The 18911-nt window shown below is 46.4% G+C and overlaps 1 protein-coding gene across 3 annotated transcripts in view; it reads left to right on the top strand.

Moving 5' to 3' along the window:
• Nucleotides 1–18699, top strand: part of CTC1 (CTS telomere maintenance complex component 1) — a 21384-nt gene extending 2685 nt beyond the window's left edge. The window contains exons 2-23 of one of the 3 annotated variants that reach the window (XM_008581707.1): nucleotides 2410–2573; nucleotides 6400–6637; nucleotides 6786–6997; nucleotides 7319–7472; nucleotides 10612–10896; nucleotides 10997–11125; nucleotides 11703–11935; nucleotides 12057–12234; nucleotides 12334–12534; nucleotides 13160–13286; nucleotides 13762–13876; nucleotides 13998–14325; nucleotides 14415–14504; nucleotides 14761–14951; nucleotides 15765–15853; nucleotides 15953–16127; nucleotides 16410–16487; nucleotides 16934–17078; nucleotides 17169–17233; nucleotides 17586–17751; nucleotides 17856–17982; nucleotides 18152–18699. In XM_008581707.1, coding sequence (XP_008579929.1) covers nucleotides 2410–2573; nucleotides 6400–6637; nucleotides 6786–6997; nucleotides 7319–7472; nucleotides 10612–10896; nucleotides 10997–11125; nucleotides 11703–11935; nucleotides 12057–12234; nucleotides 12334–12534; nucleotides 13160–13286; nucleotides 13762–13876; nucleotides 13998–14325; nucleotides 14415–14504; nucleotides 14761–14951; nucleotides 15765–15853; nucleotides 15953–16127; nucleotides 16410–16487; nucleotides 16934–17078; nucleotides 17169–17233; nucleotides 17586–17751; nucleotides 17856–17982; nucleotides 18152–18291 — 3630 coding nt within the window. In that variant the 3' untranslated portion in view covers nucleotides 18292–18699. The remainder of the gene's footprint in view (nucleotides 1–2409; nucleotides 2574–6399; nucleotides 6638–6785; nucleotides 6998–7318; nucleotides 7473–10611; nucleotides 10897–10996; nucleotides 11126–11702; nucleotides 11936–12056; nucleotides 12235–12333; nucleotides 12535–13159; nucleotides 13287–13761; nucleotides 13877–13997; nucleotides 14326–14414; nucleotides 14505–14760; nucleotides 14952–15764; nucleotides 15854–15952; nucleotides 16128–16409; nucleotides 16488–16933; nucleotides 17079–17168; nucleotides 17234–17585; nucleotides 17752–17855; nucleotides 17983–18151) is intronic. The other 2 variants (XM_008581709.1, XM_008581708.1) reach the window with 2 other exon arrangements.
• The last annotated feature ends 212 nt before the right edge of the window (nucleotides 18700–18911 follow it).

Raw genomic sequence — 18911 nt, 5'->3', positions numbered from 1 at the left:
GGGCCGGCCCAAGTATAATTTTTAATGTACTGTCCACCATTAGGCATGTGTACATATTACAGTACTGTGTCTTATTCTTTATGAGAAATTTAAAGGATTTTCTCAGCGGTGTTTTTGCTCATTCTTTTTCAATTTGCTGACTTTAGAACCAGATTCCATGTAAGATGGGGTGCTGGACTGGCTGGTTAGGTTAGCTCAGTTGATTAGAGCGTGGCCTTGTAACACCAAAGTCAAGGGTTCAGTTCCCCATACCCAGGCACCAAAAAAAAAAAAAACCCAAAACACCAAAGGAAAAAAAAAGATAGGATACCACTAAACTTGGTAGTCATTGCTCTTAAAGGGTGTGTGAAAGGTGCTATGGGAGTTTCAAGGAAAGAGCAGCATTTTCTGGAATGGTCAGACAAGTGTCTACAAAGGAAAATGTATTCCAGCTGAGCATTTTAAGGATTAGTACACGTTTGTTAGAGAAAGAGGCAAGACCAAAGCTGGATGTCTAGCTGTCTAAAGTAACTGTATGGATGGCTTCCGGTCAAGATGGTGGAATAGACGGCCCCCAGTGTCATTCTCTCCCACAAATCAACCAATTTACAACTATATTAAAAAGCAACAACAGCCAAAGCTGAGGCTTCTAGGGCTCAGGGGAAGAGGAAGAGAGACCTATGGAGTGCTTGAAGGTGGGAGAAGCCACAAAGAGAGAAAGAAAAAACTGTCTGACCATTTCGTGCCGCAGCCGCTTTAAGGCTGAACTGCTGAGTGCACAGAGCCGGAGCTGGCAAAAGCCGCAGCTGTGCCCTTCAGATGGAGTTGCTTAGAGGCGGCAGAGGAGAAGAGGGCCTTGGTGACCCCCAGGCTAGCAAGACCACTAATAGGATTCCTGTGGACCNGGGGAAGAGGAAGAGAGACCTATGGAGTGCTTGAAGGTGGGAGAAGCCACAAAGAGAGAAAGAAAAAACTGTCTGACCATTTCGTGCCGCAGCCGCTTTAAGGCTGAACTGCTGAGTGCACAGAGCCGGAGCTGGCAAAAGCCGCAGCTGTGCCCTTCAGATGGAGTTGCTTAGAGGCGGCAGGGGAGAAGAGGGCCTTGGTGACCCCCAGGCTAGCAAGACCACTAATAGGATTCCTGTGGACCCACATAGAAGCGAGGAGCCACAATAATTGAAAAAAAAGAGCCACTCAGAGGCCGGTCAGTCATCGCAAGGGACTGGAGCATGGCCCGTCCCAAGGGAAGAGTCTGCACCACGGGCAGCAGGGAAGACAGGCCCATCGGGGGAGCACTGGGGCACAGCAAAGACAGCCGATCTTCCCCTCAATCAGCGCAGGACCACTCAGAGGAGACTGGTCAGGAATATAGAATTGCATGGGGTGCAGTTTGATGAAAAGACTCAGGCCCAGATCAGAGTTGCTACACAGCCCAGCTGTAGTAACAACCGAGTTTCTGGAGAGTGGGAAGTACCTATAAAGTCAACCATCATAACCTGTGCTGCACAAAAAGACTTCCCTAGGGAAGCAGAAGCAAAGCAGCAATTTAGCTCAACCACAGGGCTCCAGTACTAGTCCCAACAGGAAGTGCCCCCACGTTAGAAGTAAGGAAAGGACAAAAAAATTAGTTCTGGCTCAGAAACACCGCCAGCGCCCTGGGTCTGCCTGGGACGTGAGGCATGGAGCCTGGACGGACCCCCCTCCCACAACCAGGCACACCAGGCCAGCACCAAGGAGCATGCCAAAAACATCACCTTCATGTGGGTGGCCCACCACAGCCATCACAGTAACCACGGCTGCTGCAAAAGTGGCTAAATGCCACAACCACTAGGCAGATGGTCCACCAGCTGCTGAAGTGCATTGACACAAGGAGAGTCACCAGCAGAGATAAAGAGGATGTCTATCTCCACAAAGCACATTTCAGAGGGACAGAAGAAACATCTGCTCTATGATAATATTGGGGGACCTGATCACACCTCTCAGCATTGGACAGATCGTCTAGGCAACACATCAACAGAGTAACCATTATTCTTTCAGAAGGAGAGAAGAAATCTAGGATAATTAGAAGGGGGAGGGGAGAGGGAAAGGGGGAGGAGGAAAAGTTGAACAAGGGGCATAAAAAATAATTACGATTTGTAACAATATATATGCTAGTAATATTAGTTTGATCAACATATCTCAATGTTGAACCCCAAAAATATGTATAATCAATTTTGATTCAATAAAAATTTAAAAAATAAAATAAAAATAAAGTAACTGTATGGCTGGACTTAGACTTTTAAGGTTTCTTCAAGTTTTAAACTCCTTTATTTTTGATCTTCATTTTATGTGCCCTCTGGGGTTTTTTTTCTATTCCTTTATTCTTCCCAAAAGTTTCGTGGGTGGGCAGGATAGCCATGAAGATGTTGTAACTAGCTTTACTTTCCTCAGGAGCAAGCTTGGCTTGAGGTTGCCCAGGCCTTCATCCAAGAGACCCTGTGTCCAACTACCAAGGAGCCTAATGTCCAGTTGACTCAGTTGGTAATTGATTGTGTGAAGACTATTTGGTTGTCCCAGGGAAGGAACCAGGGATTTACACTGCCTCTCAGCTACAGGTAAGGAGAGGTGGGATTTTGGGGAGAGGTTGAATTTGGGATTGAAAAGAAAATACCTAGGGCCGGCCCGATGGCGCACTGGAGAGTGCGCCGCTTGGGAGCACGGCGGCACTCCCGCCGAGGGTTCAGATCCCATGTGGAGACCGGTTCCCGCTCACTGGCTGAGCGCGGTGCGGGCGCAACACCGAGGGTTGCAATCCCGTTGCCGGTCCCCAGTACGGGCGCGACACTGAGGGTTGCGATCCCGTTACCGGTCAGTAAAAAAGACAAAAAAGAAAAAAAAAGAAAAGAAAAGAAAGTACCTATAGCTAGAAAAAGGGGAAGTAAGAAGGATGAGTGGAGGACAAGGGGTCTAAACACATCCCCTTCTACAGAACTTTCCTATTCTCCATCAAGTGTTCCTTTTCCCAAAGTTCTCCTAACTTGGCTTAAATCAAGTTTACAGAAAAGGGAAGGAAGAGAGAGGAAGAAGGGATTATAGAAAATTTGGAAAAAGAGCTCCTAAAGTGGGGAGAGAGGTTGGTATTATCTTCATTTTGTATATTAGGAAACTAAGTTACAGAGAAATTTTTGACTTTACCAAGTGCAGATCATTGTGTTTGAGAAGACCTGAGTTTAAAGTCTTCTGGGAGTGTTTTTTTGCGTTTTTTTTTTTTTTTTTCTTTTACTACACTAACATTTCCTAAACTGTTCTAGACAGTGTTAATAAAGTATCACAAGAAAAGGGTTTCATGGCCAAATAAGTTTGAAAGACATCGAATATGATAACCTTCTCTAGGAAACTCACAGGGTCATTAACATATTAAAGGCTCTGAAAAGTCCTGCAAAAAGTAACCTGTTTACCTACTCACAGAGGTAGTCTCCATCTTGAATATGGTATATATTATTCCCATGAATATCTTTATATTTTTACTACACATGCATCTGTCCCTAAGCAGTATACAGTAGAGTTTTGCATACCTGGAGACTTTATATAAATGGTGTCATACGTACCTTACATATCCTCTGCAATTTGCTTTTTGTGCTTAACATTATGCTTCTGAAATTTATTCATATTGATACATACAACTCTAGATGATTTACTTTAAATGCTCAGTGGTATTATGTTATGTGAATATACATGTCACTATCTATACTTTAAAAAAAAAGACATAAAAATTAAAAAAGGTAGAAATCTATTTGACTTTGTTTACTTTGTCATTTCTCAAACTCACCTGAACACAAGATACTTTTTCCCTTAACCTGTTTTTGGTCATTTGGGAAACGCTTTACTTGGTCTGATTATCTGTGTCTGTCAGTAAAGGCAAGGGATTTTTGATGAGAAGACAACTTAATTGTATTTCATGTTATCTGAAACATCATTTTCATAATTCTGTATAATTTTCTCATCCATGGATTTCATTATAAACCAATGGTATGTAAAACGCTGGTCTGCCAGAATGTAAATAAACACACTGCTTTCTTCATTGAGAAAGTCTTGCCTGCGAAAAAGATTTAGCTGAACTAAACGGTGTTCTAGTGTACTTATTGCTTAACTTTTAAACACCTTAACATTTTGCCATATTTACTTCAGTTCTTTTTGTAGGAGGTAAAATGTTAGAGATTTAGTGAAGTCTCCTAACTACTGTATTCTGATCCAGTTCTCCCCTACCTTTTCTCTAAAACTAACCACCGTCCTAAAGGGAGGTGCAGGCTCACAGGACGTGTACCCCATCCACCACATTAGCTGTTTTCACATTGCTCTCCGGTGGAGCTGTACCAATTTACACAACACCAGCGTACATCTACGAGGGTACTTCAAAAAGTTCATGGAAAGATTTGTATCATCTTTTTCCATGAACTTTTTGAAAGTACCCTTGTATATCTTGAGCCTTTTCCAGATCTGGTGTTTACCATGTTTCAAATTTTTTATTTTCTTACTTTTGCCTGTTTGGTAGGTATTAGGTAATTTCTGAGGGTATTGTTTTGTTTTGTTTTGTTTTTTCTTTTCATTCTTTTCCTACAATTCTTGTCTGCGTCCATAACTCTTAAGATTAAATACATTGTTTATTGAAACATAGAATGAAATCTCATTTGAAAACTGTCCTGCTAGTGTGAGGAAAACCCCAGGACAGGAGAGCTGTCAACTAGTCTTAGTTGAGGGAATTCTGAGTTCCATGAAACCTCTATTGCAGCAGGATTACAGTCTCCCACAGCTGAGTTGCATGTGTGCCTAGGGGCCTCAGTGATCACAGTTTAGGTCAAGAAAGGAAGGTCCAAATCTCTCAAAATTCTAGTATTATTAGAGTCACTGAGAAGTGGAAAGTCCAGAAATTTTTAAAGAACATGGAGCCTTTTTAGTTTCTTGTTCAAGATAACTGTAAGCTAGTACAATACCAGTATGCAGAGTAAAGAGTATGTAACAAATGGTGGATGAGGATAAAATAGAAATAACTTAGCAGACATAAATATAATTTATTTGTCCATTTTTCCATTTTCCTTCATCAAGTCCCTGCTCTGTGCCAGGCACTGTGCTAGCTAGGACTTGGAAGTTAGAGATCAATGACAAAGGCAAAGGACTAGATTGTCATCTTTAGCTTCTTGACCTAGACCCTGAAGAATCTGGGAAAAGTGGCCCCATTTTAACTGTTTTCTGTCCTGAAGATATCAAGGGTAAAGAGACAGTTCTCTCTGGTTGCCTTTTCCTGGGCCTTCAGAGAAGTAAGAAAACACAGAGAAAAAACATGGGACTTTCAAAGGAGACACACCTAGCTTTGGCACCTATGGGTCTGTGTACCTGAACCTCTCTAAGTTTCCTCATTGGTGGTGTTCATAGGGGTTTTTTTTGGTGAAGATTAAATGCAATATTGAGTGTGAAAGGTCCCCATGTAGTACAGTGTGCATAGCAGGGGCTCAACACATTTTAGTTTCGGTCTGTACTTTTTATCTTCTCTAAAGCTATTTAAGAAAGAGCAGCTAGGGCCAGCCCGTGGCTCACTTGGGAGAGTGTGGTGCTGACAACACCAAGCCAAGGGTTAGGATCCCATTACCTGTCATCTTTTTTCAAAGAAAAAAAAAAAAAAAGCAGCTGCAGAAGAGGAGTGGCCATCTAGAACAACATTCTCCATCTTTAGTCCTCACTCGTGAATGATGTTCATGAGTACAACAAGGAAGATTAATTGCAATGTTTTATAACCCTATCCTGTTTCTTTTCCACTTGAAAAAAAATCATGGGAATGCAAGCGAATAAGAATAATGGTATTCATATATGTGAATTTATCACAGCTTTGGTAGTTTAAATATTTGTATTACATCCATCACCCACCATCTCATCCTCAGCTTCTTAGCCAGTTTTTAGTACTGGGTATTCTAGACACAGGAGGAAACTTGGCTGGGACTATTTTGTTTGTGCTGTTAGACAGATGCCTAGTGGTCCCATTGGAGTTCTCTATCCATGCTAAGAGCTGAGATGCTTTCAGGGGAGCTGCTCGTGGTATCTATAAAGTGTTCTCCCCACGCACTCATTTCCTTAGACCCTTCTTGGATTCCTACTTCATTTCTCTGGGTCCTCTCTCTCGCACCATCTTGTTCGAGATATTATTCAGCATAGACTTTCTTCCTGCTTTCCCTAGGTACTGTCCAGCCTGTACCCAGTCCCCATTCCCATTTTCTTAGGCCCTTACTCCCAGCTTTTATCCCTTCAACCAATCAGTCAAACATACAAACTCATCTCTTAGTCCATGTTCCCCATTGACCTTTCCTTGGCTCTTGGGAATTTGTCGGGGTGAGGGTAACCTCCTAGGCTTGGACCTGGCTTTGCAGGACCTCTATTGCCTTCACTCTACAGCTTTGTCTCAGTACAGGACCTCAGGACCCACCAGCATCTCCCATGCTGCAGCCACCTGTCCTGGAGCAGTAGTGCCTACCAGGCTTGGGCCCAAGAGGCTGGACCAAATGGGAACCCCCTGCCCCGGGAGCGGTTGTTACTTTTAGGGACACTAACAGATCTATCAGAGGACTTGGAACACGAGTGCAGGAATGGAAGCCTCTATGTGAGAGATAACACTGGAATCCTGGGCTGTGAGGTGAGTGGAAGGGGGAAGTCAGATGCCTCAGGTCCTAACAACAGTGGTGTCTGGGGAGCAAGGCAATTAAGTCTCTGAGGGAACAAAGGTGGAAGGGGTGGGTTGGATGCTATGGTCCTGGTTAATCCTTTCTCTCTGTCTTTTCTAGCTCATAGATCTGGACCTTTCTTGGTTGGGCCATCTCTTTCTGTTCCCCAGTTGGAGTTACCTCCCTCCTGCCAGGTGGAATTCCTCAGGGGAAGGGCACCTGGAGCTCTGGGCTGCCCCCGTGCCAGTGTTTCCTTTGACCATCAGTCCTGGCCCATTCACACCTATCCCTGTCCTCTACCCAGAGATTGCTTGCCGCCTGCTCAGGCAAAGGTAATTTTTCGCCCTCTAGGGGTGGAGGGAGAACTGTGAAACCTGGAGGATGACAGTGGGTCAGTGAAGGGAGGGAAAGAAGGGCATTGATAATACTATAGACGGAATGTTCCAAATCAAAGGAACAATGGGCTTTCAATGTTAAGAATGTGAAGAAGAGTGTTCATCAAGGGAAATGTGCAAGAAGAGTTTGGAGGTTTTTAGAATAATGGCTTTGGGTCTGTGGACATTTTATATCACTATCAGGTTATTCTTTACAGTGGAAGGGAAGAAGAGGAGAAATAAAAATGACTTCTTCCTCTTCACTTACTTCCTTCTTAGAAACAAGCTCAGATTGCAGCCAAATCTGGCTGGGAAACTAGTTCGATTGAGTGCTCTGGTGAAAAGTCAACAGAAAGCTTACTTCGTCCTGTCTCTTGGTGGATTATCCCCATGTGACAGCCAAGTTGTCAGCCATGTATCCGTCATTGTACAGGTGAGGATTAGGATCAATTCAGGGGTGCAGAGGTTGTGGAAGGGGTGTTAGAACTCTTAATCAGAAAGATAACATCAAAGAAAGAACCAGGTAGGAAAGTTGGGGAGTGATGTTCTCTGGAACAGTGCTATTGAAGGAAGGTTCCAGGTAGTGTTGTTGTCTGTGTATGGGGATAGGGAATAGACTTTTCTGCCGGGCAATTCATTTGAGTATGCAGCTTTTGTATTGTGTGTGACCTTTCAGAAAATGCTAGAATCACTTGTTGTTCCTCTGCATTAGGAGGATGACCAAGCAAATCATACATTTTAACACCATTAAGACATTGAATATATGCATTTTTTAAAAATCTCAGTACTTATTGCTGTCTGTTTTTACCTTAACTGGTACAATTTCAAAATCACTAATTTGTATTCTAACCATTGTTTTATGACATAATTACCTAAATAATTTTTCAAAAGCATTCAAAACAATTAAATTAGGGAAAAAACCAAAGGAGTAAAAGGCTCTCTAACATGCATATCAAAAAAAGGAAACTATGGGGGCTGGCCAGTTTGCTCAGTTGGTTAGGTCACAGTGTTGTAACACCAAGGTCATGGGTTCAGATCCCTGTACTGGCCAGCTGCCACAAAAAGAAAGGGAAACTATGAAATTTATTAGCACTGTAAGAAGGGGTGTGTGTGTGTGTGTGTGTGTGTGTGTGTGTGTGTGAGATGAGCTTGAGTAACAGTGATTAGAGTATAAAGGAACTAAAAAACTAAAAATGCTTAGAAGCTGTCCAAATTTCTGATCTTGATTTCTCCTCCTGTGTTAAAGAGGATCTTTAATTTTTTTTTTTTTTTTTACTTTAGAATTTTTTTTTTTTTTTGTTTTTTTTTTTTTTTTTTTTTTGGTGGCTAGCTGGTAGGGGATCTGAACCCTTGACCTTGGTGTTATAACACCGTGCTCTAACCAGCTGAGCTAACTGTTAGAATGTTTTAAATCTCCTAGAGACCATTAGAAAATTCTGCAAATAGTGGGGTTGGCTCATTCATGAAAAAAAAAAAAAAAAAAATTTTTTTTTTTTTGGGGTTTTTTTTTTTTTTTTTTTTTTTTTTTTTTTTTTTTTTTTTTTTTTGGTGGCTAGCTGGTAGGGGATCTGAACCCTTGACCTTGGTGTTATAACACCGTGCTCTAACCAGCTGAGCTAACTGTTAGAATGTTTTAAATCTCCTAGAGACCATTAGAAAATTCTGCAAATAGTGGGGTTGGCTCATTCATGTATTATATGCCAAGGGAGAAATCTCTGAAATGCACTTGAATTTCTTCAGGGTGACTAGGTAAGTTCTTCAGGTAGTTTATGATCTTATTATAGGTCCTGTATGGTAGTGATTTATGAAACAAGCAGAGATTAATACAAAACAGTATGTGAGTTCAGAGATGGTTGTATAATTTGTAGCTGCTATGGCAGGTCAGCTAGAGTTTATTATGTGGGGAGTAGTTCTTTGAGGGAGTTTAGACTTGATCTGGGTCTTTTTTTTTCCCCTCCCTTCAGTGGCTGGGTCTTGAAGGATGGGTAGGATTTGAATCGCTAGAAGAGAGGGGAGGATATCTGGACTGGAGAAGCATCTGTACCAAGATTCAGCCTTTATTGAACATGTGCTATATGCTAGGCACCTTGGTCAATTAGAGGCACAAAATCAAATAAGATAATTGTTCTTTTTCTCTGGAAACTTGCAACCAGATGAGTGAGTCTGCAATTACTGTGTAGGATCATCTGCTGTGGCAGATACATGCACACGTGTGAGGCACGTGAGAGTGCAGAGGTGAGCTTTGGAGTAAGCCTGGGAGGTCAGGGAAGGAGTGATCTTGGTTTGTTTATTTATGAAGTCTCATCCATGTAACTCTTCCTTGTGCTTACATTTTGTGTTTTATTTTGTTTTGTTTTGTTGGCAGATGGCCAGTACAGGGATTGGACCCTGGACCTTGGTGTTATCTGCACCTCGCTCTAACCAACTGAGCAAACTGGCCAGCCCTTTGTTCTTAGATTTCTTCAACAACTGCCCTACCATCTTTCTTCTCTAGTTCATATTATACCCTGCCTGGCTTTTTTTTTTTTTTTTTTCCATCTTGGCTCTCCCATCTTGTCTCCTGCAACTCCCAACAGCACTTGCTCTTCTCTGTCCCGGCCAGTATTTTCACTGGCCCTTGGCCAGACCTTCCTTATTCTGAATTCTGAGCATTTCTGTGTTGTTGCCTCCTCCTTGAATCACCCTTCTCTCTCCTCTCCACCTGAACAAAACAGATACATCCTTCAGGACCCCGTTGAAGTTTCAGTTCTTTCACTAGGTGTTCCTGATCATTCCAGTCCGTCCTGACCTTCTCTTTCTTTCCAAATGCATATTGAAGCTTTACCAAATGCCTATTGGTTGTGACACTTGATCATATATGGCTCTTAGGTTTGTATTTATGTTCCCTAGTGCCTTGAAATATGTTGGAGAAGAGGGAGCAGTTTATTGTACTTCTTTTAACATATGTTCCAATACATATTGATATAAAAATAAATGTTGTTCCCTGTACCAGCCAGCCACCAAAAAAAAAAAAAAAAAAAAGAATGTTGTTTGTACGTTATCGGGTGGGATAGGATAGGAGGAATACTAAAAAGGACATAATTTTCTCAATGGAATATTTATGTATTTGGAAGGAAGTTTTAGGGATGGTTTGTATCTTGGGGAAGGGATTATGAAATATTTGACGTCTCCTATAAGAAAGGAGAGATCTTGAAAGTTCTGTGGCTTTGGGCCGGCCCGGTGGCGCACTGGAGAGTGCGCCGCTTGGGAGTGCAGTGGCGCTCCCGCCAAGGGTTCGGATCCCATGTGGAGACCGGTTCCCACTCACTGGCTGAGCGCGGTGCGGGCGCAACACCGAGGATTGCGATCCCGTTGCCGGTCAGTAAAAAAAGACAAAAAGGGGGAAAAAAAAAAAAGAAAGAAAGAAAGTTCTGTGGCTTAAGATTTAATTGACAAATATAGAGAAGATGAAGAGGCAAGGAAAGAGTCATGAGGAGCAGGTCTTTGAGGTCAAAGCATGATGGAAAGGGACTCTGGCAGGGGGCGGCATTGTGGGAAGTGTCTCATGAGCTGTGTTGCCTGGTCCCCGCCAGGTCCCCGCCCAGCTGGTGTGGCACCGAGCCCTTTGGCCTGGTAGGGCCTACGTGCTGACAAAACTGCGAGTATCCAAGATCCGTGGTCACTGTTACCATGTTTGGATGACCAGTGCCGCCTCCCGTCTGTTGCTGCTGAAACCAGAATGTGTGCAGGAACTGGAACTGGAGCTGGAAGGACCCGTCTTAAAGGCCGACCCCAAGCCACTCTCCATGCCCAGCAACTCCCAGGACAGGAAGGGACAGAAAGGTGTTGTCCGGGACTCCAGACTCTTATCATATATGGTGAGCATTAGGGAGAGGCCCTGGAGCTCAAAGGGCAGGAAAGTTGGGTCTCCAAAGAGGAAGGAAATAGTGGTCAACTGGGCCTCTGGCCCCTTTGCAGGGAACAGTCACTGGCGTGCTGAATGAGCCTGCTGGCCTCTATGAGCTGGACGGGCAGCTGGAGCTCTGCCTCGCCTACCAGCAGTTGGATGGCCTCAAGCGTGTGATGCGATCGGGGGTCTGTCTGGAGGTACGTGAGATGCCAGGCCTGGTGATACCCTTTCAACAGCTTCTCTTCATTTCATGAGCTGGTCTTTTTTTGCAGCAGGATGGGAACCTCTGCAGCAAAAATATACAAATAATAAGTGTGTGTTGGAGGGTGCTTTTGTTAAGAATGATTTGGACAAGAGCTCAGATCAGAAAGGAGTAGAGTCTTGGGCACTGTGAGTGGGGGTTAAGGCCAGAGTGCTTCCTCCACAGAGGGCCTTCTAATCGGAGGAGGAGGTGGCCCAAGCACAGGCGTAGGCCCAGGCTGACCTCAGGCAGCCTGGTAAGAAGTCCAGGCCATGCCTGTCCAGCCAGGAGCCACCTGGTGCTCAACAAGGTAGAGTGGAACTTGTGGGGGATGAAGGCTGACTGACCACAGCGGGAGTGGGTTGTGATTGAATGTGAGGCATGGAGGCCAGAGGAAACAACAGCTAGTGTAGGAGAAATCCTGTTTCTTCCTCTTGGAACCCAGGCAGTGGAAAACTGCAGTTAACTCTGGCAGGGGGTCACGGAGTTGGGGGCTTCACCTCTGCTTTTTCACTTTTTCTGCTTTCCCGCAGCTCCAGGATGTTCACCTTCTCCAGTCAGTGGGAGGAGGGATGAGAAGGCCAGTGCTAGCCCCCTGCCTCCGCGGTGCCGTTCTGCTCCGGGGCTTCTCTCGGCAGAAGCCTGGGACTCAGTCATCCCACCAAGCCCATGGTGCCTCCCTGTATGAACAGCTGGTGTGGGGACGTCAGTTAGGACTCCCCCTCTACCTGTGGGCTACCAAGGCCCTGGAGGAGCTGGCCTGCAAGTGAGGAAGATGAGGGTCTGGGGAGGCTGTGGGAGTAGAATGCTTCCCCTGTGAGGGGAGTGGGGTCCTTGAAGAGACAGGGGCTTCGGTTGAAGTGACTGCGCTTCTTTCCCTGGCCAAGGCTGTGTCCCCACGTGCTGAGACACCACCAGTTCCTGCAGTGTTCCTCTCCTTGGAACCCCAGCCTGGGACTGCAACTCCTCGCTCCTACCCTGGATATTCTAGCTCCACCAGGCAGCCTCAACCGGAATGCTCACAATGAGATCCTTCAAGAGCCACATCACTGTCCCCTCAAGAAAGTATGAAGATGTGGGGGCAAGATGGGTGGCAGAGTGAATGCGCTAGAGGATACCTGTGGCGTGTGAGACACACATCGGTTTCTTTCCTCTCCCTGACAGTATGCTCGGCTGCAGACTCCCTGCTCTTTCCCTACTCTGGCCACCTTGAAGGAGGAAGGGGAGTGTAGGGCCTGGGCCTCCTTTGACCCTAAGGCCCTTCTGCCCCTCCCAGAGGCTGCCCACCTTTCCAGCTGCCAACTCAATCACCGCCTGGCCTGGTCCTGGTTCCGACTGCTGCCCTCTGCCTTCCACCCAGCCAAGGTAAGGGGGGCTCCAGCAGGGCTCAGAGGACTTCCTCTTTTTGCCATCCTCATTACTATCACCCTAGTCTAGGTCACTCATTTTTCTGTCATTTTGAATGTACTAGCCTTCTAACTAGACTGCTCCATCTATCCTTGGCTTCCTCCAATTCATTACTCCTGCCACAAGTAGAAAGAGGGAGTAAAAATGTAACTTGTTTAAATTCTTTTCATGGTTCTTCCAGTGCGTGTAAAATAAAACCAAATTTCTCATTATGTCTTGTGAGGTCCTGCCTGGTCTCTTACCTCTGAACTCAGTTTAGGCACTTTCCCTCCTGCTCCTAAATGTGTGAATGTGAGTGTGTTTTTTCATGTCTGTCTTGCCCACCTGAGTATAAGTTCTTTGAGGTCAGAGACCATGTCTTTTTCCCCCCCCTTTTGGTGGCTGGCCAGTACAGGGATGTGCACCCCTGACTTTGGTGTTACAACACTGTACTCTAGCCGACTGAGCTAATCAGCCAGCGCTGACCATGTCTTTTTTGATTTATTTTGTAGCTCTAACACTTAACACAGTGCCTGGCACATAGTAGATGCTCAGTATGTGTTTAATAAATATGTTTGATACCTCGGCCTTCATCTTCCTGCAGGTCTTACTTGGGGTTCTGGTGGCTTCATCTCATAAAGGTTATCTGCAACTTCGGGACCAAAGTGGTTCCCTGCCCTGCCTGCTCCTGACCAAGCAGTCGCAGCCCCTCACTGACTGCCGGCTCATAGGTTTGGAGTTCAGAGGTGGAAAGAAGGTGGCAGGGTAGAGGTTCTCACAACCAGGGGAGCCCGGGAGGTAGCATCTGCTGTGATTAACTAGAGATGCTGAAGTGAAACTCCTATCTCCTACATTCTCAGTTTGGAAGAATAATGGTCTTATTTGAACTTATTGGCATTTATAGACAGGGAAACCCTGGAGAGGAAAGTTTCTTTGATTTAGGAACGGGCATTTTAGGGATTTGTGAGAAAGTACAATCAAGGCCTTTCAGCCTAGGAGGCCAGGGGTGGGATTGGACATGAAGATGGAATTGTTTCTCCTTAGAGGTATCACCCCTCTAAGGTGGGCATCAGGTGTGGGCCTGGACCTTGTGTTAGGGGAGCAGCTCTGGCCTGGGATGGCCAGTGAGACCTGCAGGGTCGTCTGCCTAACTCTGTGTCCCACAGTTCTCTTTTCTTGCCAAAATAGAAAACTTTCTTCCTCTAGGTTGCCTGGTACGTGCAGAGAGGTTCCAGTTGGTCATAGAAAGGGACGTCAGAAGCAACTTCCCCTCCTGGAAGGATCTGAGCATGGCAGGCTTCATCCAGAAGCAGAAGGCCAGGTTGGCTCCCTGGGCTAGTGGCTAGGGCCAGAGAGGGCCTGGTGCAGGTGATGGAATGCTGGGACTCAAAACACCCAATGCCTACATCACCAAGAAATCTATTCCTTGTCTTTCCTAACAGAGTCTATGTCCAGTTCTTTCTGGCTGATGCCTTGATCCTGCCTGTGCCCAGATCCTTCCTTCACTCAGCTACCTCCTCAACATTTCCTCAGACAGAGCGCACTAGCTCAGAGGGACCCCACATGGGACAGAGCCGGTTATTCTTGCTGTCCCACAAGGAGGCCCTCATGAAGCGGAATTTTTGTGCATCCCCTGGAGCCAATCCAGAGGTGCCCAAGCCCATCCTCAGTTTCCACGTGACAGGCATCTGGCTTGGGGGCACCCAGAGGAGGGAGGGGCCTGGATGGGGCCCGCCTGAGCCCAGTGGAGATGAGGACAAGGGTCAGAAGGTAAACTGGGACTCCAGGGACCTAGGACCTGACCAGCTGTTCTCCGAGCTCCTGGCTGGGACTCCAGCACCTGCTCTCCTTCCTCACAGTTCCTCCTCATCTTCTACGGCTCTTCAATCCGTTGGTTTGAATTCTTGCATCCAGGGCAAGTGTACCGACTTGTGGCTCCCGGCCCTGCTGTGAGTACCCCACTTCATCACACCCTTCCCCAGAAAGCTTTTTTTTGGGTTGGAGCCTGGAGAGGGCATACCAGTGCCTGGTTACTCTCTAGGTCTAGAAGAAGGCCTGTTTAGATAAACTAGAAGGACTGTCTGTGTCAAGATCAATTCCTTCACCAGGCTCCAGAAAGAAATCAAAATTGGGTCAGAGTATTTTATGAGCCTCCCTTTGGACCAGGGCACTCTCAGAGACAGTCATCTTCCCATTTCCTGGCAGACACCATTGTTGTTTGAAAATAGTCCAACCTGCGAATCTCAGCGTCCTCTGGAGTTGGCTAGCTGTGTGTCCTGCCTTACTGTCCTGGATGAGTGGACCCTGGAGTTTGAGAGCTCCCAGGATGTCCCAGATGTGCTGGCTATAAAAAGGGCACTGCCAGAATCCTCGCTGACTGACCTGCTCAGTGGCAAGTAAGTGTCCATCAGCCTCTCAAGTTAATTTGGCTGCTCTCTCTCCCCCGCGCTGGTTGAATGTGTGAGTAGCCCATTCTCTGCTACAGCATGTGTTTTTCAACGTGACTTAGCTCTTAGAGGAATGATGTCAGAGCAAGAGAGAAGTTGTGTTTTGTACCTGATTTTTCCCCCCAGCATGTAACTGTTTTGAAATGGTCACAAGCAAGCTTTCTCACAACTAAGGAAAAGCTTTAGCAATGGAAGGAAATATTGGAAACAGAAGGTGTAAGGCAAAGAAGCTGAAAATCTTGAGAGGGACCTTTCTTTAGTGCAAGTAGTGGCTAGCTTATGGCTTCACGAAGAACTGTACTTCACTCCCATAAGTTTTTTGTAGTAGCTGCATGTACAAATGAAGCTGCAGAGACATTTTCCCCTGTGTAAAAAAAACCAAAAAAACAACTGGTTTGTATGTGTAATGTTTATGAAACTGGTCTTCATTAGAAATTAATATTTTCAGGGGCCTGTGTTGTGAAGGAGGGGCATGAGCCCGAAGGTATAAGGCTGCGGGTGATGGGCTGCCTGAGGTCCCAGCTGCTGGTGAGGCCTCTGGTTACAAAGTTACATAGATTTTGAACCATCCGTGGCAACCCTGTTTTTCTCATAAGCCCTGTTACTTTTCGTGTGCTATTTGGCAAAGCTCAAGGGTTTCCAGTACTTGATATGTGAAGTTCTAGCAGATGCTTTAGCTTGTTTTTCTGTCCTCTGATCTGATTTTCTCCATTTTACGCTTTCTCATGCCTCCATTCTCAGTACGTTTCTCCGATCTTCCAGCTTCACAGATTCCTTGGTGTCTTTCTCAGCTGAGATTTTGTCACGAACACTGTGTGAGCCACTTCTGGCCCCACTCTGGACGAAGCCTGGTAATGGCCCCTCCTTTGGGGGGGGGAGGAGGTGTGAAATAGTGATGGGACTTTGTGGTACTGACAGATCCCACTACCCTTCTCCCCCATCCTCCTTAGAGAGCACTGGAGCTGTGAGAAGGTGTGTGAAGCTCACTGTAGCTCTAGAGACAGCCGACTGTGAATTCCCTCCTCACCTGGACATATATATTGAAGACCCACACTTGCCTCCCTCACTAGGACTCCTGCCTGGAGCCCGAGTCTATTTTCACCAGCTGGAGAAAAGGGTTTCCAGGTGAAGACCCACGTAGTGAGGCCTCACTGCCTCTCCCTGCTGACATGGTTCTCTGTAATGCTCAACCCTGCGTAGCTGTGCTACAGGGACAGCTTCTCTTTGACAATACCTTCGACCTTCACAAGAGGGTGCTGTACCCTCACTAAGTATTGCAGACCAATCCTTCTCTTATTCTTCCCCTGCTTTGTCCCTCGGTGGGAGTGGCTGAGCCTGTGATGTGTGATCTCCTCCCCCAGCTTGACTCTTTTCTCCTCCTCATCACTATTGCTCTTCCATTTACAGATTCCACAATGTTTACTGTTGTTTCCGGTCATCCACTTATGTGCAGGTCCTGAGTTTTCCCCTGGAGAACACAGTCAGGTCAGTGCCCCAGGCCCTGACCCCTAAACTTCATGGCCTCACATCTGCATCCCCCACATGTCCCTGGCTGTGGGACTTTGGACATAACTATAGTCTTCTCCAATCCTAGCAGAATGTGTTGTCGGAAGGATTTCCTCTGCCCCATAAAAAATGCCCAATACCTATCATTTTACCCAGAATGATTTAGTGTTGTAGGCTCTTGAAGGCTTTTCAACCTAAAATGTAAATATCTCTTTCTTGGCTAACATCATGGTGTTCAAGCCTGAGAAATAATTGACTGTCAGAGATTAGGAATCAAAATGTGGGTGGAGGGGAGGAAAGGGGCTTCAGAAGGACATGGAACTCACTGCTGTACCCATCCCTATGCCTGCTAAGTCCTCCCAGACCCACTCTGCTTTCAGAACCCCTTTACCTGTTTCTTGACCCATGTTTCTCTCTCTCTTTAGCGTTCCCCTGCCCCATATCTACCTGACTGAACTTATGCAGGGTGGCCGGGCACCATTCCAGGCCACTGCCTCTTGCCATATTGTCTCCGTCTTTAGCCTTCAGCTCCTCTGGGTGTGTGCTCATTGTACCAGCATCTGCCCCCAGGTAAGGGAGGGGACAGGCTGAGCTGGGTGTGGAGTGCCAGAGGGCTGTGATGGGACCAAGAAGACTTTTCCAACCACTGTCTTCATCCAGGGAAAGTGCACTCGTCAGGGCCCTGCTTGCTCCACTCAGACATCTATAAGCCAGGCCAGCATCAGGTGAGAGCAAAGGTGGGCACCCATTGCACCATTTACCTTCTTATTATACAATTTCATCTGGCTGCTGTCCCTACGTTAGCATAATTCCTGGTTCATGGGAATTGCTTAAGTGAGAGCAAAGGTGGGCACCCATTGCACCATTTACCTTCTTATTATACAATTTCATCTGGCTGCTGTCCCTACGTTAGCATAATTCCTGGTTCATGGGAATTGCTTAAGAAATATTTTTTGAATGAATGAATGAGGGTAAAGTGAGCTAAAGACTGAATCAGTGGGGAGGGAGGCATGTTGGGTCCAGGGGATTGGCCACCTGGGATGCTTTGGGAGTTTGTTTCTTCTCCCCTGCCCCCAGGCTTCTGGTGGAGGATGGGACTGCTGAAGCTATGGTGACCTGTAGGAATCATCATGTGGCAGCAGCTCTAGGGCTGTGTCCTAGTGAGTGGAGCTCTCTCCTAGAGTTTGTCCGAGTGCCAGGGAGAGTGGCCTTGCAGTTTACCGGGCCTGGAGCTCAACCTGAGGTGAGATGGGACTGGGAGGTGGGGGCTCAGATACTCAAACCCTCTGCCAAAGCCCCAGGAACTTAGGAGCTTGGGTTCTGATTAATCCTGAGTTCTCTTTCTAGTCCTCAGCCAAGATTGATGAGCCCTTGACCTTCTTCCTGTGGACACTTTGTACCAGCCCCTCTGTCCTTCGCCCTATTGAGCTTTCTTTTGAGCTTGAGAGGAAGCCCTCTAAGATCATTCCATTAGGTAAGGGTGAAGATGGAAGGGGGTGTGTGTGGTGGTGCAGATAGATGGGTCGCTGGGAGGAAGAGGGATGACGAACTGATAGGGAATTTTTGGAATTGGGGAGGAGAAGGGTGGATGGGGACTAAAAACCACATGGATGGGACATGTTTTTCTTTTCTTCCCATCCCAGAACCTCCTCGGCTACAGCGGTTCCAGTGTGGAGAGCTCCCCGTCCTGACTCGTGTGAATCCCAGGCTCCGACTGGCCTGCCTTTCTATCCAGGAGCCAGAGCACCCCAGCTGTGTGGGGGCCTTTGCTTCCTCCTGTTAACCTGAACTCCAAGGATGGCCTGAAAGTTGTTCTTGCCTTGCTGGAAACCTTGGGGCCTGGGTCCCGGCTCTTCCCCCTTGTTGTGGCCCCTACTTTCTCTGTGATTGAACCAGGACTCCAGATCCCTGGATCCACAAATTTCTACCTCTTCACAAATTACCTCTCACTGCAATTTCTCCTCCTTGGTATTCTGGTGCCAGACTGCCTTGGAGAAATTTTGGAAACAAGCAAATCATGGTGCTGTTGATATTTCCTCTGTGGTTGGGGTCAGGGCACCTGCACTTGCAGGTGGCTCTGAGCACCTGGGTTCGGCCTTTGTGGCATGAGCTGGAGGAACAGAAGACTTGCCCCTTGTGGAGGTGCCTGTTACAGGCCCTTTGGCCTGCAATAAAGTTCTCTGATGGTGTTTCTCACTTGTGTTCATCTGGGGTCCCAGACCTGATTCCCTGGAGGCTGGTCTGTTGTTCACCATCATTTCAGCCCTTTGTTTGCCACCAGTGCCAAAGATGGAAAGTGATTTGGAGAAGAGCTTCTGGTCCAGTGGAAAAGACCATATCAGTCAAGCGTTGAAAGGAGTAAATTGGAGAGTTGGGGGTAGGGTAGAGAACATGGCTATGATG

Source organism: Galeopterus variegatus, unplaced genomic scaffold, assembly GCF_000696425.1.
Source record: "Galeopterus variegatus unplaced genomic scaffold, G_variegatus-3.0.2 Scaffold2442, whole genome shotgun sequence".
In the NCBI taxonomy this organism is placed as follows: domain Eukaryota; kingdom Metazoa; phylum Chordata; class Mammalia; order Dermoptera; family Cynocephalidae; genus Galeopterus; species Galeopterus variegatus.
Note: the sequence above shows the minus strand (reverse complement) of the source record. Positions and strands in the feature narration are given on the sequence as shown.